Here is a 17,550-nt window from a genome sequence, read left to right as displayed (position 1 = left end):
ATTTTTTATTACGTAATTGTTATGCGAATATAAAATTAAGTTAAAATAATCATTTTACGTATTAAAAATTATTTCTTTATAGGTACAAGTTCGTTCGAGATAATATTTTAATATATATATACACACAAATATACATATATATACAGGCCGTGCATCGCACGGGTTTTTACGCTAGTATTAAGTATTTATTACTAATATATATTTATTATATCATAATTTTATATTATTCATATTTAAAGAATATAGTATTTTGATTTTAAAAAATAATAATTATATATATTCCGATAATAAAAAATTTGTAAGGATTAATCGGATTTCAAAAAATTAAATTGGTTGAATAACTTGGGGGATTAATAGATTAAATCGCACATTTTTAGAATATCGAGAATGAGCTCAACAAACGGAATAAATACAAAAATTAATAGATGTAGAATTGAGAACAAGTCAGATAATAGAGACAGTAAGAAGTCTCCAAGTCGCATAGAGTCTGAGAGAGAGACAAGATACATACATATATACATTAATTATATGTATATACGCACACAGTCAATCATTCAGCTAAGTGCATGTTTTCAATCTCTACGATCTCAATTTACAGTTCAATCTTTGCTTTAAGATGGAAGGTATGATTATATTATGAACCCTAAATTCTGTTCTTTTTTTCTTGTTTTTATTTGCTTGATTCTTGATTTAATCTGTGTAATTGGACTTGAATTGTGATGGGTTTGTGTTATTTTAGCTTGACATTAATTATAATAATGTATGGAAATTAATTAAGATTGGAAGTTATTTTGAAAATGCTATGTTGATTTGGAAATTTTCAATTTATGTTAAAAAGGCTATCTTTTATTTCTTTTTATGAATGTATGTGTGCGCGCTTTTTGTAATTTTTGGTTATGTAGATGAGAGTATTGCTGATGGCCTTTTCTTGAAGAGCTTATGCAAATGTTAGTGATAAAAATCGAAACTTTGAGTCTTTTAGAGATAAAAAAACAGCACACATTAACATGTATAGGCGAAAAGGTTTGATGAGTTGTTAACTTTTTACTTTCTTTTTAGGTGGATGTCATTGAGGTATGCCATAAGTTCATTATTAGGAAATTATGGTCTATTTCTTGTTGGGGTGTGGTTTTCCCATGCCTAAGCAAGTTTGGAAAATAATTTATATGTGTCTATTGCTTCATTTATTCTTTTATACCCGATCAAGGGTTGTACTGCAGGTTGAACTTTTAGATTTGCTCTAGTACTTGCTCTTTTTTCTTGCTAGAATATGTTTTCATTGTCTCGTTGACCATAAATATTTGAATTATCATTATGCATGACCTTGATTTATTTTGAATGATACAATTCAGGATAATCGATTATGCAGATACAATAATTCGGAGAATCAAAACTTCTTCTTTTTTAAAATTCTAATGCTATTGATTTGGTCTACCTAACATGAATCCTTTACTATATGTTGTTTTAAAAGGGGTATTTTTTTATATTCTGGAATGTTACTGTACTGAAGAGGAAATATTTGTTATGTCATTAACAGAAATTACTTTATAGAATACAGTTGAACATTCTTTTAAAAAATAATTAAGAATTTACTTATTCATTAGAGGCATCTTTCACTGCTTAAGGACAAAAGCTTTTGAGATCGATCTTGGCCTAAACTCTGAACCTTTGGAGTTTCGGAGGTCTTTGTGTCTTTTTTCCAGCGTGCCTTACAAATCTGGACTTAGTTGTCATCTTTCACATGTATCTTTTTTCGTTTTAGAGTACTGCTAATATTGATAAACTTTTTCATTTTTTTTTCAGTATGGTTTCATTATAGTTACCACTTTGTGTGGGTAGTAAATTATGGACTACTCAGAACGCTAATAGGAAGCATAATGAAATGAAGGGTAATGGTCTTAAGATGTTACAAAGAATCTAACAGATATAACAAGTAATTGCAAGTAATTAATCCTAGGCAAGTTTGTAAAATTCGGGAATCGAAAAATCGGGGATTAATTGGAACAAAAATATATTTTAATATTTTAATAATATTAAATATATTATTCGTATTTATAAAAAAAATATACCATTTAAAAATAATTCATAGCAATTAACTGGATTTTAAAAATCGAATCGATCAAATATTTTCTAAGAATTAATCGGGGATTTTCATAATACTGATCGTAGGTATAGGGACTGGGTAAAGGTATAATATTGGTTCCAAGGATGCATCATTGTTCCTCCTTACAAGGACACAGGGTCGTTAGAAGAAAACAAAGTGAGACGTTATTCCTTAGGAATTTGTTTTAGCTTTAATTCATCATTTGGTTCTGCTCAATATGCAGTGTTCCAATTTAAGTGATAAACAACTTAACATGAATTCAACATCAGCTTAAGTCCTTTTTAAAGTCGTTGGAGTTCCTCTGCATCAGTCATATTAGGCTAATGAAATCTCATTTACTTCTATAATGTTTATGTAGCACATTTCATCACACATTTTTGCTGCAAAATTTTAACCACGTTTATTGAACTGGACTCGAGACAACCAGGGTAAACATGTATGCTTTTAAAAAATAAGGGGTGGCCCTTTCAGCACCTTTATAATATTTTATCACATTTTTCTTTTGAACGTTTTAAATTAATATTTTTATGGATAATTATCTGTAATCTAGGTAGATTTAAGAAGTTAGACACACACACACACACACACACACACATATATATATGTATGTATGTATGTATATTGACTTGGATGGTGTGTACATAATGTTCCCATCCTGGCTTTGAAAGCATGAATCTGTTTTAACAGTGTAGGAGCCGATTACATTAGAATAGTATGTGTACAAGAAGTAGATATTTGAGTGCATCTTTGTGGCTTGTGTTCATTTGATTGTAGAGTGATGAAGTATTTTTAGCAAACATTGGTCATGTACTTACTCTTACAGTCATATGGTACTAACACTTTACCTTCAGTTTTAAACCATCAAATGAATACATGGATTAAAGTGACAATCTCGTGTTGTAATTGCTCCTCATAGTGACTCCATAAGAAAATTGCTAATTTTGGTGTTACTGGTTAAAGTTATTGTTTTGATGGCTTGTACTCATAAAGTTGGTTGATAATTTGATTGCTTAATTTATTTTTCCGATGCCTCAGGTTAGCGCTTAGAGCACATTTTCTTTTAATGGCATTTTGAATATTAAGTAATCTTATTAACGATCTGCTTGTGTATGAAATATATTTGCCAGGTGGATCCACTGATCGGGAATCAATAGGTTCTGGGACAAAGAATTCCAGTACATCCTCAGGTAGTAGGTCTCACAAATGCAAGGAATTTCTTCGTAGGTTTATTGACAGCGACATCTTGAGCGCAAACCTTGAGGAATGGCTTGAAGAATTTGCAGGATGTGATGCACCGGTTTATGAACTTCCATTTGAGTTGATAGATCTTCAAAAGTTTGATTATGCATTGGAAGGGGTTTCTTTCCAGCAGCTAATTAGGATGCCTAGTGCTGTATACGCATCAACTTCTGGTGCTTTGGAAGCAGCAACCTATCTTGCAATTGAAGATTTCCTACATGCAAGTGTGAAGGGCTTGTGGGAAGCATTTTGGAGTCAGGACGAACCTATGCCATTTTACGTTACCTGTGTCTACAATGCGAACTTAAAATTCGATCAAGCTGAAAAAGCCATTGCTAATGGGAAACTAGGAGGTCTATGTGCCACAGGTATATTGCTAAAAAATCCTAGGCATCCACATGGAAAGTGGGATGATATTCTACAATTAGCACTTGTCAGGCCTGATATTGGAAACCTTGAAGAGAAGAATGACCATAAGCCTTCTCTATCTGTTATAGGTGAAGCTCTCTTTTATGCTGTTCGAATTTTACTGTCAAGAAGCCTTAGTAGTTCAAATGCATCTCTTACAGTTAATTCGGTTTTTATTCTTCTTGTTGATTCTCAATATGGAGGGGTTCTGAAAGTAGAAGGAGATTTGACTAAGTTCGAATTCGGTGCAAGTAATGTGTATGAATGTGCTGCTGAGTGGATTAGAAATTATTCACAGATTGCAGTTTCCCCTATCGATAGGATCTGGAACGACCTTGGGAATGCCAACTGGGGAGATATTGGTGCTCTGCAGTTACTTTTTGCAACATTCCATTCAATAATACAAATTGCTGGATTGCCGAAGAACTCAATTGAAGATTTAGCTGCTGATCACAGCTCCCGCCTTCAAATAAGAAGAGCAGAAAGGCAGTTGGGGGATACTGGAATAAATGGAAACGGTCTATTTAGGTTGCAGCAGCGCAGTATCTCCCCTGAAATTGTTGAAGTACAGGAGGAATCCAGGAACGTGGAGTCGGAGAAGCCGTTGAAACTAGAAGTAGGTTCTGTTCTATGGTTGGAAGATTCCAACCTACAAAAGGGTTACCACATCAGTGAGATCCTTACTGATGAAGAAACTCCTTATTATATTGCTTCTCCTGTTGAAGATCAGGGAAAGACTCTTTTCTTATATGTGGGTTCACATCCTTCTCAACTAGAATCGGCATGGGAAGATATGAAGTTATGGTATCAAGTTCAGAGGCAAACAAAGATATTGAATATTATGAAGCAGAAAGGTCTATCTAGCAAGTATTTGCCTCATTTGAGTGCATCTGGCAGGATGGTTCACACGGGTCAATGTCAGAGACCAACATCAGGTGGAAACTGTAGCCACCCTTGGTGTGGGACCTTAATTCTCGTGACTAGCCCAGTTGGTAAAACTGTTGCTGACATGGTCAGAGATGGTCAATTTGGTCCAGACGAGGCTATCAGATGTTGTCATGATTGCTTGTCTGCCCTATCTACTGCTGCTTCTGCTGGAATTAGGCATGGAGACATTAGACCTGAGAATGTCATTTGTGTGACTGCTGGTCTAAGACAGCCTCATTTTGTCCTTCTCGGTTGGGGGCATGCAATATTGGAAGACAGGGATCGCCCTGCAATGAATCTTCATTTCTCATCAACTTATGCTCTCCAGGAAGGGAAGTTGTGCTCAGCTTCTGATGCAGAGAGCCTAGTCTATTTGCTTTACTTCTCTTTTGGCGGGGAGTTGCCTGAACTAGATTCTATTGAGGGGGCACTGCAGTGGAGAGAAACCTCTTGGTCAAAAAGGTTCATTCAGCAGAAGCTTGGGGACATTTCAGCTGTAGTGAAAGCTTTTGCTGATTATGTTGACAGTCTCTGTGGGACGCCTTATCCTATGGATTATGAAATTTGGCTAAGAAGGTTAAAAAGACATATCCATGAAGAAGACCGTGGAAAAGAAATCGGCACATCAGGTTAATTATAACTTTACTAAATGCCTCAGTAAAATTGACCTACTCAGCCTGCAATACGATCTACAGCTATTTTATTCCATCTCATTTTTGAGGAAGTTGGAGCTGCACCTGTAGTACAATTGTACAAATGTCGATTTCCCTCTATTGAAGGTGCTTTAGAAAGTCTGTCATGTGTCAGTTGGATTATAGTTTTCTTTTTATGGGTTGTCTTATGGCAGCAAACCCACAATTCAGGTTAGTGAGAATTACAGTCACCATTTTTTGTTGTATTTGTGCAGTTCAATTTGTACCCTAGGTGTTATGATGACAAATGTACATCGCCTTCGGCAGTTTGAATAAGTTGGCTGGCGCGATGTTGTAAGTTTATATTGTTTCTGTAAAGAGAAGAAGTTAATATTTGATTAGAAAGTTTCATTATTAGATTTTGAGGTTTAATAGTTACCAAGGGTGAAATGGTACATCATATTTTCTTCGATTTATGGGATTGTTACTCTTATTTACTTAGTACTCTGTGTTCGGTTGATTTATGTCACTTGTTTAGAAACGTGGTTATATTATCATAATTTAGTATAAATTGTTTTTTTGGGTCACAAATTACAATGTGATTTTGTAAATTTGTTGTGCTCTAGCTTCCGACGACTGATGATCCTTGTGAGTTTTCTCTTTTTTATTATGTTTTTAAATGAAGTGAATTGGAATACAGATGCAACGAAAAGTGATGGTGCAAAATAGCCTATGTATAACTTTGAATAACTAATTAAGTGGAGGTTAGTTTAGCACTGATGACATATTTTAGGAACATATTTTGCATCACAGTAGGATTAGGGACGGTAACGGGTCGGATTCAGATCGGGTATTGTAAAATCCAAATCCAAATATTTTCGGGTTATTCAAATCTAAATTCGTCATGTTTCGGATCGGATCGGATATTTATCGGGTATTCAAAATTGCGAATAATGTAATCAAGTTTAATATTTATATAATAGCTAAAATTAAAATACATTAACTAATGAGTAGTTAAAACATTATATTGCACGGGTTGACATGGTGAGTAATATCTAAGATATGTTAATAACATAATATTTAGTATTTCATCACATTATTATTTTTATAAATATATATAAAATACATCCTACATAATAAAAACTGATTTTGAAATAAAAAGTTATAATTCACTAAAAAGTATTGACAATCTTGATAATAATCTACTATTACTCAAATAATTCAAGAAAATTATGTAAATTATATGTATTACATCTAAAATATTACATGTAATCTATAATAAATATGTGGGTTTTAATCGGGTTTTGGGTTTGGATTGGATTTCAGATTGGTATCAATTTGGTATAGTTGAAATCTAAATTCAAATCCAAATCCAAAACTTCGGGTTCAATATATCCAAAACTTCGGGTTTCGAATCGGATATCCGTCAAATTGGATTAATTTGTCATCCCTGGATAGGAGCCCCTTCAGCTCCTTCAGCTGCAAAAACCACCATTTACACTAGGTTTTATGTTAATTTGCTCAAATGGGCATTTCTTAAAATGCTCAAAGAAGGCCGAATTCTGTATACTAGGCTTCAAATCTAGTACTGACTTTAAGATATGATTATACTGCAACTTATAAGTTATAATCCTATACTTGTAGTAATTCCATCAAGGCCAATGCTTGGACAACGTAATTAGTCTTCAACACAAACATAACAGCCAATTGTGTTCGATGTAATTAGTCTTCAACACAAACATAACAGCCAGCCAATTGTGTTCGATGTACTTCAACAAAAACATACCCAATGTTTTTTTCAGTATATAACGAAATCTTTGAAGGGAAAAGGCATTGAAACAAGGAATGTTAATCGAAATAGGAGGGGACTAGTAAGTAATACAAATAGAATGCAAGGAAATAAAACAAAAATATACCGATCCAAATTCTGTATCCATCCTACAGGACTTCTGCAGATTTTTTCATGCAAATTCCTGCATTATTGTGAACACGGCATTACAATTTACAACCAGCTCTCGGCATTACGGCATTATCTGCCTCTTTTTTCTTTGTATGGACAAGTAGTGAACCTCTACAACTGATGAGCTTTCAAGTCTCCGGACCTTGAGAGAATAGTCTGAAATCCAAACATGTGAGTTGCATAAGTAAAATACTGAGCGACCTAGTAATGAAATCAATACTATGCAAGAAAAGGGTACAGATGAACTGGAATCAATCTACCGGCTAGATATTATTCTTTAATCTAGCTTGACTTCAATTACAAGAAAATAAGGTGTCTTATTCTTTAACAGCAAAAAGCAATTAAACGGCCTTTTCCTGGGTTCATTTTCATTCTAGTGAGGTCAATGCACCATCATAGAATAACAACCTTAAAGTAAGTATACAAATAAACTGATGCCTGAATACATCATCAGAATTGTTATTGGTTTTAATTTCATAAATATCTGGTAGGCCAACTTGTATTTCAAGCAGAACAAGTCAAGGAAGAAGCAAAATATAACTGTCATAGCTCAGAGGCTACAATAATATAAACCTGTTTAAATTATCAATGATGTAACAAAATTACAGACAATGTTTCAGACGAATTTTTATCCTTCCAACATTTTACTAATTGCAAAGTTTTCTAGCAACAAACAAGTCTTCGAGTTGCGGCGAACTACTTATGAAGCTATACACGTTACACATTCCTATACGCTGGTTGGTTTTCAACTGATGGCAGTTCAGATAAACAATTTCCACTAAAACCCCCAAAGTCAACTAATTAAAACACAAAATTATGACGAGAGAAAACATAACATTCGATGTAATATATGAAAGTGAACAAGGACAGCCATATCAAGAATTGGACCTCATTCGTTAATAAGATATCAAGCAAACTCATGTTATTCAAATCAACACTAGCGTTGGTTTGAAATCAGTAGATGTCGCATAACAGTATTTGATCCGTTTACAAAGACAAATTAGTAAATTTGTGAGATCTTTTTACAACGATAAGAACCTTTATCTCCATTTCTCAAACTAAAAAAGAAGATAAGGCTATAATATGACAGACAGCAAAGACCAAGTACCTTTTAGACTTCTGGAAGTGATCGTGTAGATTTAAAAGATCTAGTAAACTCATCAGATTTCTCATCTTCTTTGGTATCATCTCCAACAGATTTTTGCGAATAATCTTTCATTTCAGCAGGTAGGTAATATGGGTCACAATAATCTTTTTCAACATCCTCCTTCCGTTTCAAGTCATCCTCAATGTCATCATAATCCAGATTTTGCAAAATTTCTGGAAGTGAAAAGCCATTGTCTTCTGTAAACTTGCCGCTTTCAATGTCAATTTTTTCCTTTGAGGTAGTCAAACTTCTCACAAGGTTTGGAGTAGAGGGTTCCATCATCATATGCTCATCTTCCAACACAAAGGCACGGAAATCGTTAAGTGAAGATGGAATCTTACGGAAAAAGACTTCATTCAAGTTTTGTATCATTCCTCGGTTATATGGATTTTCCTTTTTGTCATACTTGTATCGGAAGTTCTCATATGTAGTCTGCACAAAGAACTACTTAAGAACATTGTTCCGAAGATGAGTAATCAAGAACTCAATTTTCCTTACTATAAGCTATAAGTATCATGTATGCTAGGAGATCAGAATCAACATTAATATTTAGAAGCCTGGATCAAAATTTACAATCAGTGCGATAAGAAATCTATTTTTTTGCCCAAGATAAGAAATCTATTTTATTAGAAGCTTGGATCAATAAAATATTATCATATATGAAACATGCAAATAAGCATCTGTGTGATTATAACATCTGTTGTTCTTGTAATTTGGAATGGCTTCTTTAGCTCATCAACATGAAGACAGAGGTGTAATAAAATTTAAAATGTCAGTCTTCTCTTTTAGAAGATATCTGAGGTCTTATTAGCTATATTTTTATAACTAATGTCTTGTTTTCACAAATTCTGTTTATCTTCTACACACATACTCAGTCAACCCATCTTACCTTGTTGATTTGTAAAATATCAACGACCCTGAGTTCAAGCTTTCCGCTACAATATGGCGGAAACAAGCATTACTGATTTTATTATTATCATTATTTGGGTTTTTTTCGGGGGGGGGGGGGGGGGAGGGGGTGGGTTGCCTAATTTAATAGCAGAAAGCTGCTGGACTGTTGAGTTGACAGATCAATAGTTTAGCTCAAACCTATCATATATCCAACTATAACTGGTGACTGATATCCGAACATGAATATATATATATATATGGAGATTATCAAGTGGAAACAACCCTCAAAATAAAAACTAGAAACTAACCTAAACCCTTATATGAATCTAATCTGACGGCCCCCTTATAAGTACCACACAGAATTAAAATAAACCCTCCCACACAAAATCTCAGCTAATCCCCTCCGTTTTTAATTTGATTTTTTCAGTCAATCGGTGATTTTTTTTTAAATCCGACTTCACTGTATTTTTCTTCATCTCCCAACGTTCAATTTGCATACCATATGTGCTATATTCGATGCGATTTAGAAATTTTTTTATTTTAGTTTCTATTTTCATTATAAGGGGGTTTCTAGTGGAGTAAGACCCTATATATGTGTGTGTGTAAATACATGTATGTAAAGGTCTCACCAGCAAAAGAAAATGTTTTATAGACTAAAACTTGTATTATGAGGTAGAGTAATAGACTAATGTTATTTTGATTTCATCTGAAAAGGTTAAGCATGATATAAATTACATATATGCTAATAAATTTTAAGATGTGCATGATTAGAATATACAATATATTTTGAATACGATTCAAATACACTTGTATAATTTTATGAAGAAGATTCACCTGATTCGTGCAAATAAGATAGAAATGAAAAACTGAAAGGCCGCCGACAAACCAAACAGCAACAAAGCAGTACACAATGAGAATATCTGACAATATATCGTCTGCAATTGCCTTCAAGAACTTTCCATGGTGCAGCTCACAAAGGTGTACCCATGAACAGGTAAATACAAATATGCACAAAATGGCTGACGTTGATGTAAACAAGTAGAAGAACCGATAGTTACGCTGAAACCATGCCAATAAATAAAAGCAAATTATTTATAAAAAATAAAGCAAATGTAATAACTTAAAGAATGTCACAGAAAAGTAGCGTAAATTTAGAAAGAAATTAAAAGGACCCTGTGTATGTTTCAAACTATGTTTCTGCGTTTTGGGGAAAATAGGACATCGCAACCATGTTTCTTCCATTCATTGCTACATAGTGCATCGAGTCTTTTTATATACGCATGCAAGTTCAGCATGAGTAAAATAATTGCTCCTAGCAGATATGTGCTTGCAGAAACTCTTTACATATGATTAGACAGATAAAAATTCTTCTATAAAAAATGTGTCAGTTACAAGTAATGGAATCAACTCAGAGTCAAAAATGGATGATTTAGAGATTGACAGGTAAAAATTAATATCCATGCATGAATATAATCAGTAATATTAGATTCCAGGCTGAAATATGGACTGCATTTTCCTTGCACAAGTGAAAACAGAGTTTGTTACACTATGAAAACTAGCAAATTTTACTGTGTACAAAGTGTTGTTGAGCTCTATTTAGCTTTAAATATCTTTGGAATTCCTCCATTTGAAATTATAGTTATACTTGAACTAAATGTAGAGGATTTTGGGGGTTATCAATGAAACATAGTGCGATACAGTCAAAACGAGGTATTCGAGTAATAAACGAAAACGAATAGATACCTCGGATACAGGTAAACTTATCAACGGATTCTCTACCCCTTACTTAGTCAAATGCCCTGATCTATTCATTCCTCTCGTTTCCATTTAAACGAATAAGATAAAAGGAAAAGCTACTGCTGATGCTGATATACTTTTCCAATAAATTAAATTTCATTTCATTTCGAATGGTATGATTAAAAAATATTAGTGCATTATTAAATTGTCAAGATTTAATTCATTAGTGCAGATAACTATAAAGCAGTGCAAAATCTTGAGAACAAGGCATACAAATAACTTACTATCCCAATGCACTGGCCAACCCATGGACAGTGATGATCGAATCTTTGTACACAGTTGTTGCAGATGGAACAATGAGACGCCCGAGGAGGTCGGTATAGCATGCATGTATCACAGTATTTCACTTTAATTGCATGCCCATTCACAAGGACATCCTTTGTTCGAGGTAGTTTAAGGTGAGGAGTTCTACCGTTGACCCACTCCATAGAAGGTGTATTCATTGTATCATAGTTATCATCTGACTCGGGAGGATTAGAGCTTCTTGGAACTATTCCAGGATCTCTACTGGATGTAATGAAAAGAAATATCATATCCTGCGGTGGGTATTAAAAAATGACACTTGAGATACCGATGAATGTTTCCACTGCTACACTTGATTCATTTAAAGATTACAATGTCAAGAATTAGGACTTGAGAAATTGTGCTCAGGGATTTATAAAATATGTACAGTGGCAAATGACAAAATAATAATGAAAATTCTTATTGTGCACTAAAATTGTGAAAGAAATTACTTGACATATGTGTATATTAAAGCCTCGAATAATTGTCAGCTATTTTGCTACACTTTGTCATCTACCAAAATCTTTAATCAGGTGTATCATGCTGTACTGAAGAGGAATGTTAGACTGTGTCAGTAAGTAAATGTGACCTAGTGAACAAACTGCGATTTTCACTATTTCAATTTCAATATTATGTTATTTGTATGTTAACTACTAAGATTAAGCACCGGGTCTTTCTTTGCAGCTGAAAGCATAACTCCAAGTAACTCCAAGTGAAGCCATATGAGATTAGAAAAATACGTTCTCAGTACCCAAGGATTTAGTAGATGTGCAACTGCAGTAATGTGGCATACAGAGATGGATCATGGTCGTGTTTTAATGTGCAAATATTCGCAAAAGCGGCTCTGGACAATCAGGAAACTAGTAATAGAGGTATCCGATCTAAATACTGCTTACCAGCACAGTTAGACTAGCTCCAATAATGAGGATAGGGTACCAATGATTAGCATGGTGTCTTATTTTGTTGACATAAACTTTTACACAGAATATTAGTGCAGGCACTGCAATTAGTAGTACTGTGAGAAACAAAGATGCCACGTCAGGGCCAAATATCCATCTTCCCCCGCAGAAAAATTTCTGATAACATTTCAGAGAGAATAAATTCAAGTTTAGTAGACGGATAATGAAAAATCTACGCAAGTGAAACAATCTGCACTGATCAGTTTACTGAGAAATATTATATGGCACAATATGAATGCAGAAGCGCTTATCAGGAATGTATGCATTACTTAGCAACATTTAACAGTGTCAGTAGTAAAGCTTCCCAACTATAAGATATCCACCACAAAACAACTACCCCCGCATCAAGTGAAGAAAAAAATGAAGAACAAACTTTGTTTTTGGTAACATGAAATTAAACTATTTTATATGCATTTATGCATCATGTTCATTCCTTTATCTAATTCATTTCACAAGTTCAAATTCACATCTGAGTTTTCTCCCCATTTATTAATAAATGCCTGATTGCTAATTCCTTCTCCCGCAGCACATACTCAACAATGTAATCAGAAAAAAACAAAAATTCCTTAATTTGTAGGGGTAAAGTTAAAATTCCTTTTCATTTTTTGACATAATTTTACTATCTATCTTCTCGAGTTTTTAGCATATGTTATATTTAAATAAATAAATTATCCTCCATTGAGTTTTTCAAGTCATTAACCATCCTCTTCCACCTCAAACTCCATTCTCGCCTTTATCTCCACACAACAAAAGTGTAGAAAAGCATAGTTTCCCCCTATAATTTTAAGTCTTTATTTATTTGAAGTGTAGTATTAATCAAGAAAGAAGAAAGGAACTCAGACGAATTTTGTCCTGTGGAAATCCTGATGATACTAAAAAAAAACCACTTCATGCATAGTAAAAAAAACATAAAGGGGTGATGATTTTGTTTTCTACTTAGCATTTCAACAAACAAACAAAGACCTAAGCATTCACATTAAGAATATACTATTTTTAACAAAATAATTGAAAAAATAGATAAAAGATAGAAACTTACATTACTTCCACTCCAAACCTGATAAAGCCTCTTGGTTTTGGGTTGTTCTTGTTCCATTCCTCCAACTCAAAGAGGAAAAATCAACAAAATATGAATATAAATATATAAAAATGAAAACTTGATCTTGTTTTAATTAATCTACCCTTCACATGATCATAAAGAAGACTTGAAGAATCAAAAGTACACAACTTTATCTCTTTCAAAAAGAATCTTGGATGTATAAATATTGGGTTAGTAATATCAAACTCAAAAAAATGATAATAAAATTAAAAATGGGGTTTTGGCTACTACATAATTAGAAAGATATAAGAGAGATATAGATACAAAATACCCATGTAAGGAATCAATCTCTCAATCTCTCTCTCTCAAACTCTCTCTGTTGTATGAATGTATGTATAATGTATGTATGTATTAAATTTCTCTCTCTTCTGGCAAACAAAGGCAGGTAGGGCGGATTGTACAAGTATGTAGCGGCAATTTCCCGGGTGATCTTGATTATTAAAATACTACTAGTGCTAATAAAATACAGCTAAACAAATAGTGTATATAATATTATGTCTGACTGCTATGTAAACAACATAGTTACATAGCATAACTTAGTTAGGCTAGGGTATAAAATAAGGGTTGGTGATTTTTGAGGAGGCAACGTGCTGTCACAACACAATCCCTTCTACTACTGTAGTACTTTTTACCTTTTTTTTTGTTAAATCTAATTTATAAACTTCCTTTTGGATTCTTTCTTTCGAATTATTATTTCGTTGGTTTTTAGTTCATAATTTTTTTTTCTTTTTTTATTGTGGAGAATCCGCAGCTGCTATCATTTCGGTGCGTATCGGGTAAATCTCACGTACTCACGCAATACCCTGTAAATTACGTAAATTAAGATAATTCGCATTTAAGTTACAAGCTCTACTCAAGAGTTATAATTATAAATTATCCTTTTATAGGATTCGAACATGTAATCAAAAAGATAAATTTTCTTTTGGACACTTCCTAATTAAGGAATTATTAGTTATTTGAGTTTTTATTTAAAGTGAATAATTATTTATTATTTATTTTTTTTGTGCTAATTTAAAGTGAATAATTATTAGACAAGGTAATAGATTATCATATGTGTTCGATTCATATTTGTCTCGAAAATTATTAAATAATAACATACATATTATTTGGCACTTTAAATTTTTAGCTTGGAAATTCGAAAAATGCAACCTCAAATCTCAAATAGAGCATCTCAATAGGGTGAGCTAAATTGGTTTGACTATATTTATTAATTATAATAATTAGTTAAAATATGATCAATCAAAATATTTGTAACTTCAATAATATTAGCTATAAATATTATTTCTATTTATTTTTGCTGACAAATTTTATAGATTGATCATATATAATTATTTATAAGAGATTGTTTAAATTTTTTGCTAGGGCCAACTCTAAGAGTGGCCTAAAAGTCCAAATTTGGACCGATTTCAGTCCAAATTCACCCAACAATTGCCTAAATCTCGGTCTAAATTTGGACCGAGATTAAAATAATAGTTTTTAATGTATTTCTTTTAGTTTATTACATAAAATTTTGATTTCGGGTATTTATAAATGCAATTAACCGATATTAGGATATTATTATTTATTTAAATAATAATTTAAATTAAAAATATTTAAATATAATTAAATAAATATCATTGCATTTCTTGAATTCAAATTACGAATACATTCAAACATTAAAATAAAGATTACAACACATAAACCTTAATTTGAAACACAACATAAATGAAAATACGATAAGAACTAAATTATTAATTTAGTCCGACAAATTAAATCGACTTCCTCCAATGTATTAACAATTAAATAAACTATTTATTATAACTAAATGTGTTTACTATTTTTCATATATATTTGAAGCTTAATTAGAATTCTATTATTCATTTATTAACAATTTTAAAATAAAACAAGTAATTAATAATAATAATAAAATATAAAGATAATATCTTACATCATACAAAAATAATATATTTATTATTATAAGACCTTAAAATAATTAAATAAATATTTTGAGATTTGAACCGAAATTTAGACTAAACTGTTGGAGTTGGAGAGGGGTTCGGTCCAAATTAGGTTCAAATTTGGACCGAATCGGTCCAAAACTATTCGGTACAAATTTGGACCAAACTCTTGGAGTTGCTCTAAGACTTTTATTTTACATTTTATGATTAAAGTGCATCAATTTTCAAAATTTTAATCACGAGATTATTAATAATCTCTTTATTGAAGATGCTTTGATAATATTAAAAATATTTAAAATTAAATAGGAATAGAAGAATAAAATAGTATTTGTCAACAATGATCGGGGAGACGGTTGTGTTTTATAACTTATATGATCATGTAGTTAACGATAGGGATCTACCCTGCAGAGACATATATATATGCCAAACTCCTGTAGTGCTCCCACGTAACGAATTGACATCTGTGGTAGTTCGTATATTTTGTTTTATTTAAAAATAGAACTCAATTACCATTCGATTTGATCCTAGTGTAAAGGCATGTGATAAATCAATTTAAAAAATAGGTACCTATAAAAATTTATTAATTTATCAAGTTTATCAATTTAATAAGGTTTATGTAATATCCGGAATATAATGTGTAATTATTTTATCGATAAATGATTATTATGTGATTATTATAAGATTTTTTGGTGAATTATCTCATGATTGATGCTGATATGTGGATATTGATATGTGGTAAAATATAAGTATGTTAATTTTATTATGTCCAGAATAAAATATAGATGATTGTGATATTTTTCTAGTAATTTTTGGAGTGTTATATGATTTTATAATAATTTATGAATTTATTAATTATTTTTTGAATAATTACAAAAATGTTTTATAAAGCCGAGAATTGTCCAACTTCAACCGTTTTTACTTTTTTACAACCCGAAACTCTTCCAAAAACTCCTTCCTAACCTAATCTGATAATTCCGCACATTTTCCGTGTTTTAACTTTTTCAATCTCGATTAAGGTTTGATCCGTGCGCGTCCCGACGAAAATTTTCGATACGATAATCATTTCGATAAATCAACAAAACCCGTATTCTCAAAAGATGGAATAATGTTACATTATTTTCGTATAAATTACTTTATAAAAAGCCCAGTTTGGATAATTATCCAATACGGGTATCAAATCGGATCATTTTTGCAGTTACTTAGCGGCTAAGTAACTAATTTATCGATCCAATACGATCCAACACGAACCAATATTCCATAAATATAAATAACGCTTTTATTATTTCATTTTATTCGTATAATCATAATTAATCAGTAGAAACCGATAAAATACAGAGAAACCCTAAAAACAACGCGTTCTTGATAATCAAACTCACAAATGAAGGCGTTATCGAACTCCGATTTGGGCGTGTAAGTAATCGAATCGAAGCTTGTAAAAAGTACTTTCAGAATCTACAATCAATTTTGCTGCAGATTTAGCCGGTATTAAATTATTAAATTTTAAAAATTCGAAATTATATGATTTAAAATATGAATGTTTGCAAACGTGATTATCTGATTGTTTTGATGATTCCATGTTGTAGAGCATGTTTTTCTGGTCAATTTCATATATTATATTTCAAAAATAGATTTCAATAACATATAGTAAGTGAGGTTTGATTTTCTGAAAATCCGAAATTAGGGTTCTTGCTGTTCTTGAGTTGAAATTTGGGGCTTTTTGCTATAAGGGTTATTGATTAAATTTGATGATTGGAAAAATTTCCTTATGTGATTTAGAATCGATTCATATATTCATTGATATCAAACGATTGCTAGAACTATAGAACCGAGTTCATGGGTTTTACTTAAGTTTTAAATTGATTTTCTGGGTTATTTGTTAATAGTTGAATGATACGAGTGATTGTAACTGATTCTATGTTTCACATGCTTTAATTTCATATATATATATATATATATGAGTTAGGTTCTATGGAGTCCCCTATTTCATCGGAGTCATTGGAGTCCATATATGTTCTGCAAGTAAAATATAGCTTAAAATATTGCAAAACGTATTATTTTTCGAATGATATTCTACAAATATCACAATTTTATTGAAAATCTTGCAGATTGCAAAGATTTTACAAGTAGAACGTTGTAAAATATATTATTCTACAAAACATGCTTAGTTTGCA

General features: G+C 32.1%; 2 protein-coding genes across 2 annotated transcripts; one reads left to right on the top strand and one right to left on the bottom strand.

Annotated features, from left to right (window-relative positions):
* Window positions 1–439: 439 nt before the first annotated feature.
* On the top strand, window positions 440–5,811 carry LOC141720491 (uncharacterized). Its single transcript, XM_074522927.1, has 2 exons — window positions 440–623; window positions 3,232–5,811. Exons 1-2 carry the CDS (start codon window positions 617–619, stop codon window positions 5,310–5,312), a joined length of 2,088 nt encoding a protein of 695 aa, XP_074379028.1. The 5' UTR covers window positions 440–616; the 3' UTR covers window positions 5,313–5,811.
* A 1,280-nt stretch (window positions 5,812–7,091) lies between these two features.
* LOC141720490 (putative protein S-acyltransferase 4) lies at window positions 7,092–13,987 on the bottom strand. The gene is made up of 6 exons (XM_074522926.1): window positions 13,383–13,987; window positions 12,284–12,463; window positions 11,330–11,641; window positions 10,143–10,367; window positions 8,379–8,849; window positions 7,092–7,426 (listed from the first exon to the last, which is right to left on the bottom strand). Exons 1-5 carry the CDS (start codon window positions 13,437–13,439, stop codon window positions 8,382–8,384), a joined length of 1,242 nt encoding a protein of 413 aa, XP_074379027.1. The 5' UTR covers window positions 13,440–13,987; the 3' UTR covers window positions 7,092–7,426; window positions 8,379–8,381.
* Window positions 13,988–17,550: the final 3,563 nt, after the last annotated feature.

This window comes from Apium graveolens, chromosome 4 (genome assembly GCF_009905375.1).
Source record: "Apium graveolens cultivar Ventura chromosome 4, ASM990537v1, whole genome shotgun sequence".
NCBI lineage: Eukaryota > Viridiplantae > Streptophyta > Magnoliopsida > Apiales > Apiaceae > Apium > Apium graveolens.
The sequence above is the reverse complement of the archived record's forward strand: the minus strand, read 5'-3'. Positions and strand labels throughout refer to the sequence as shown.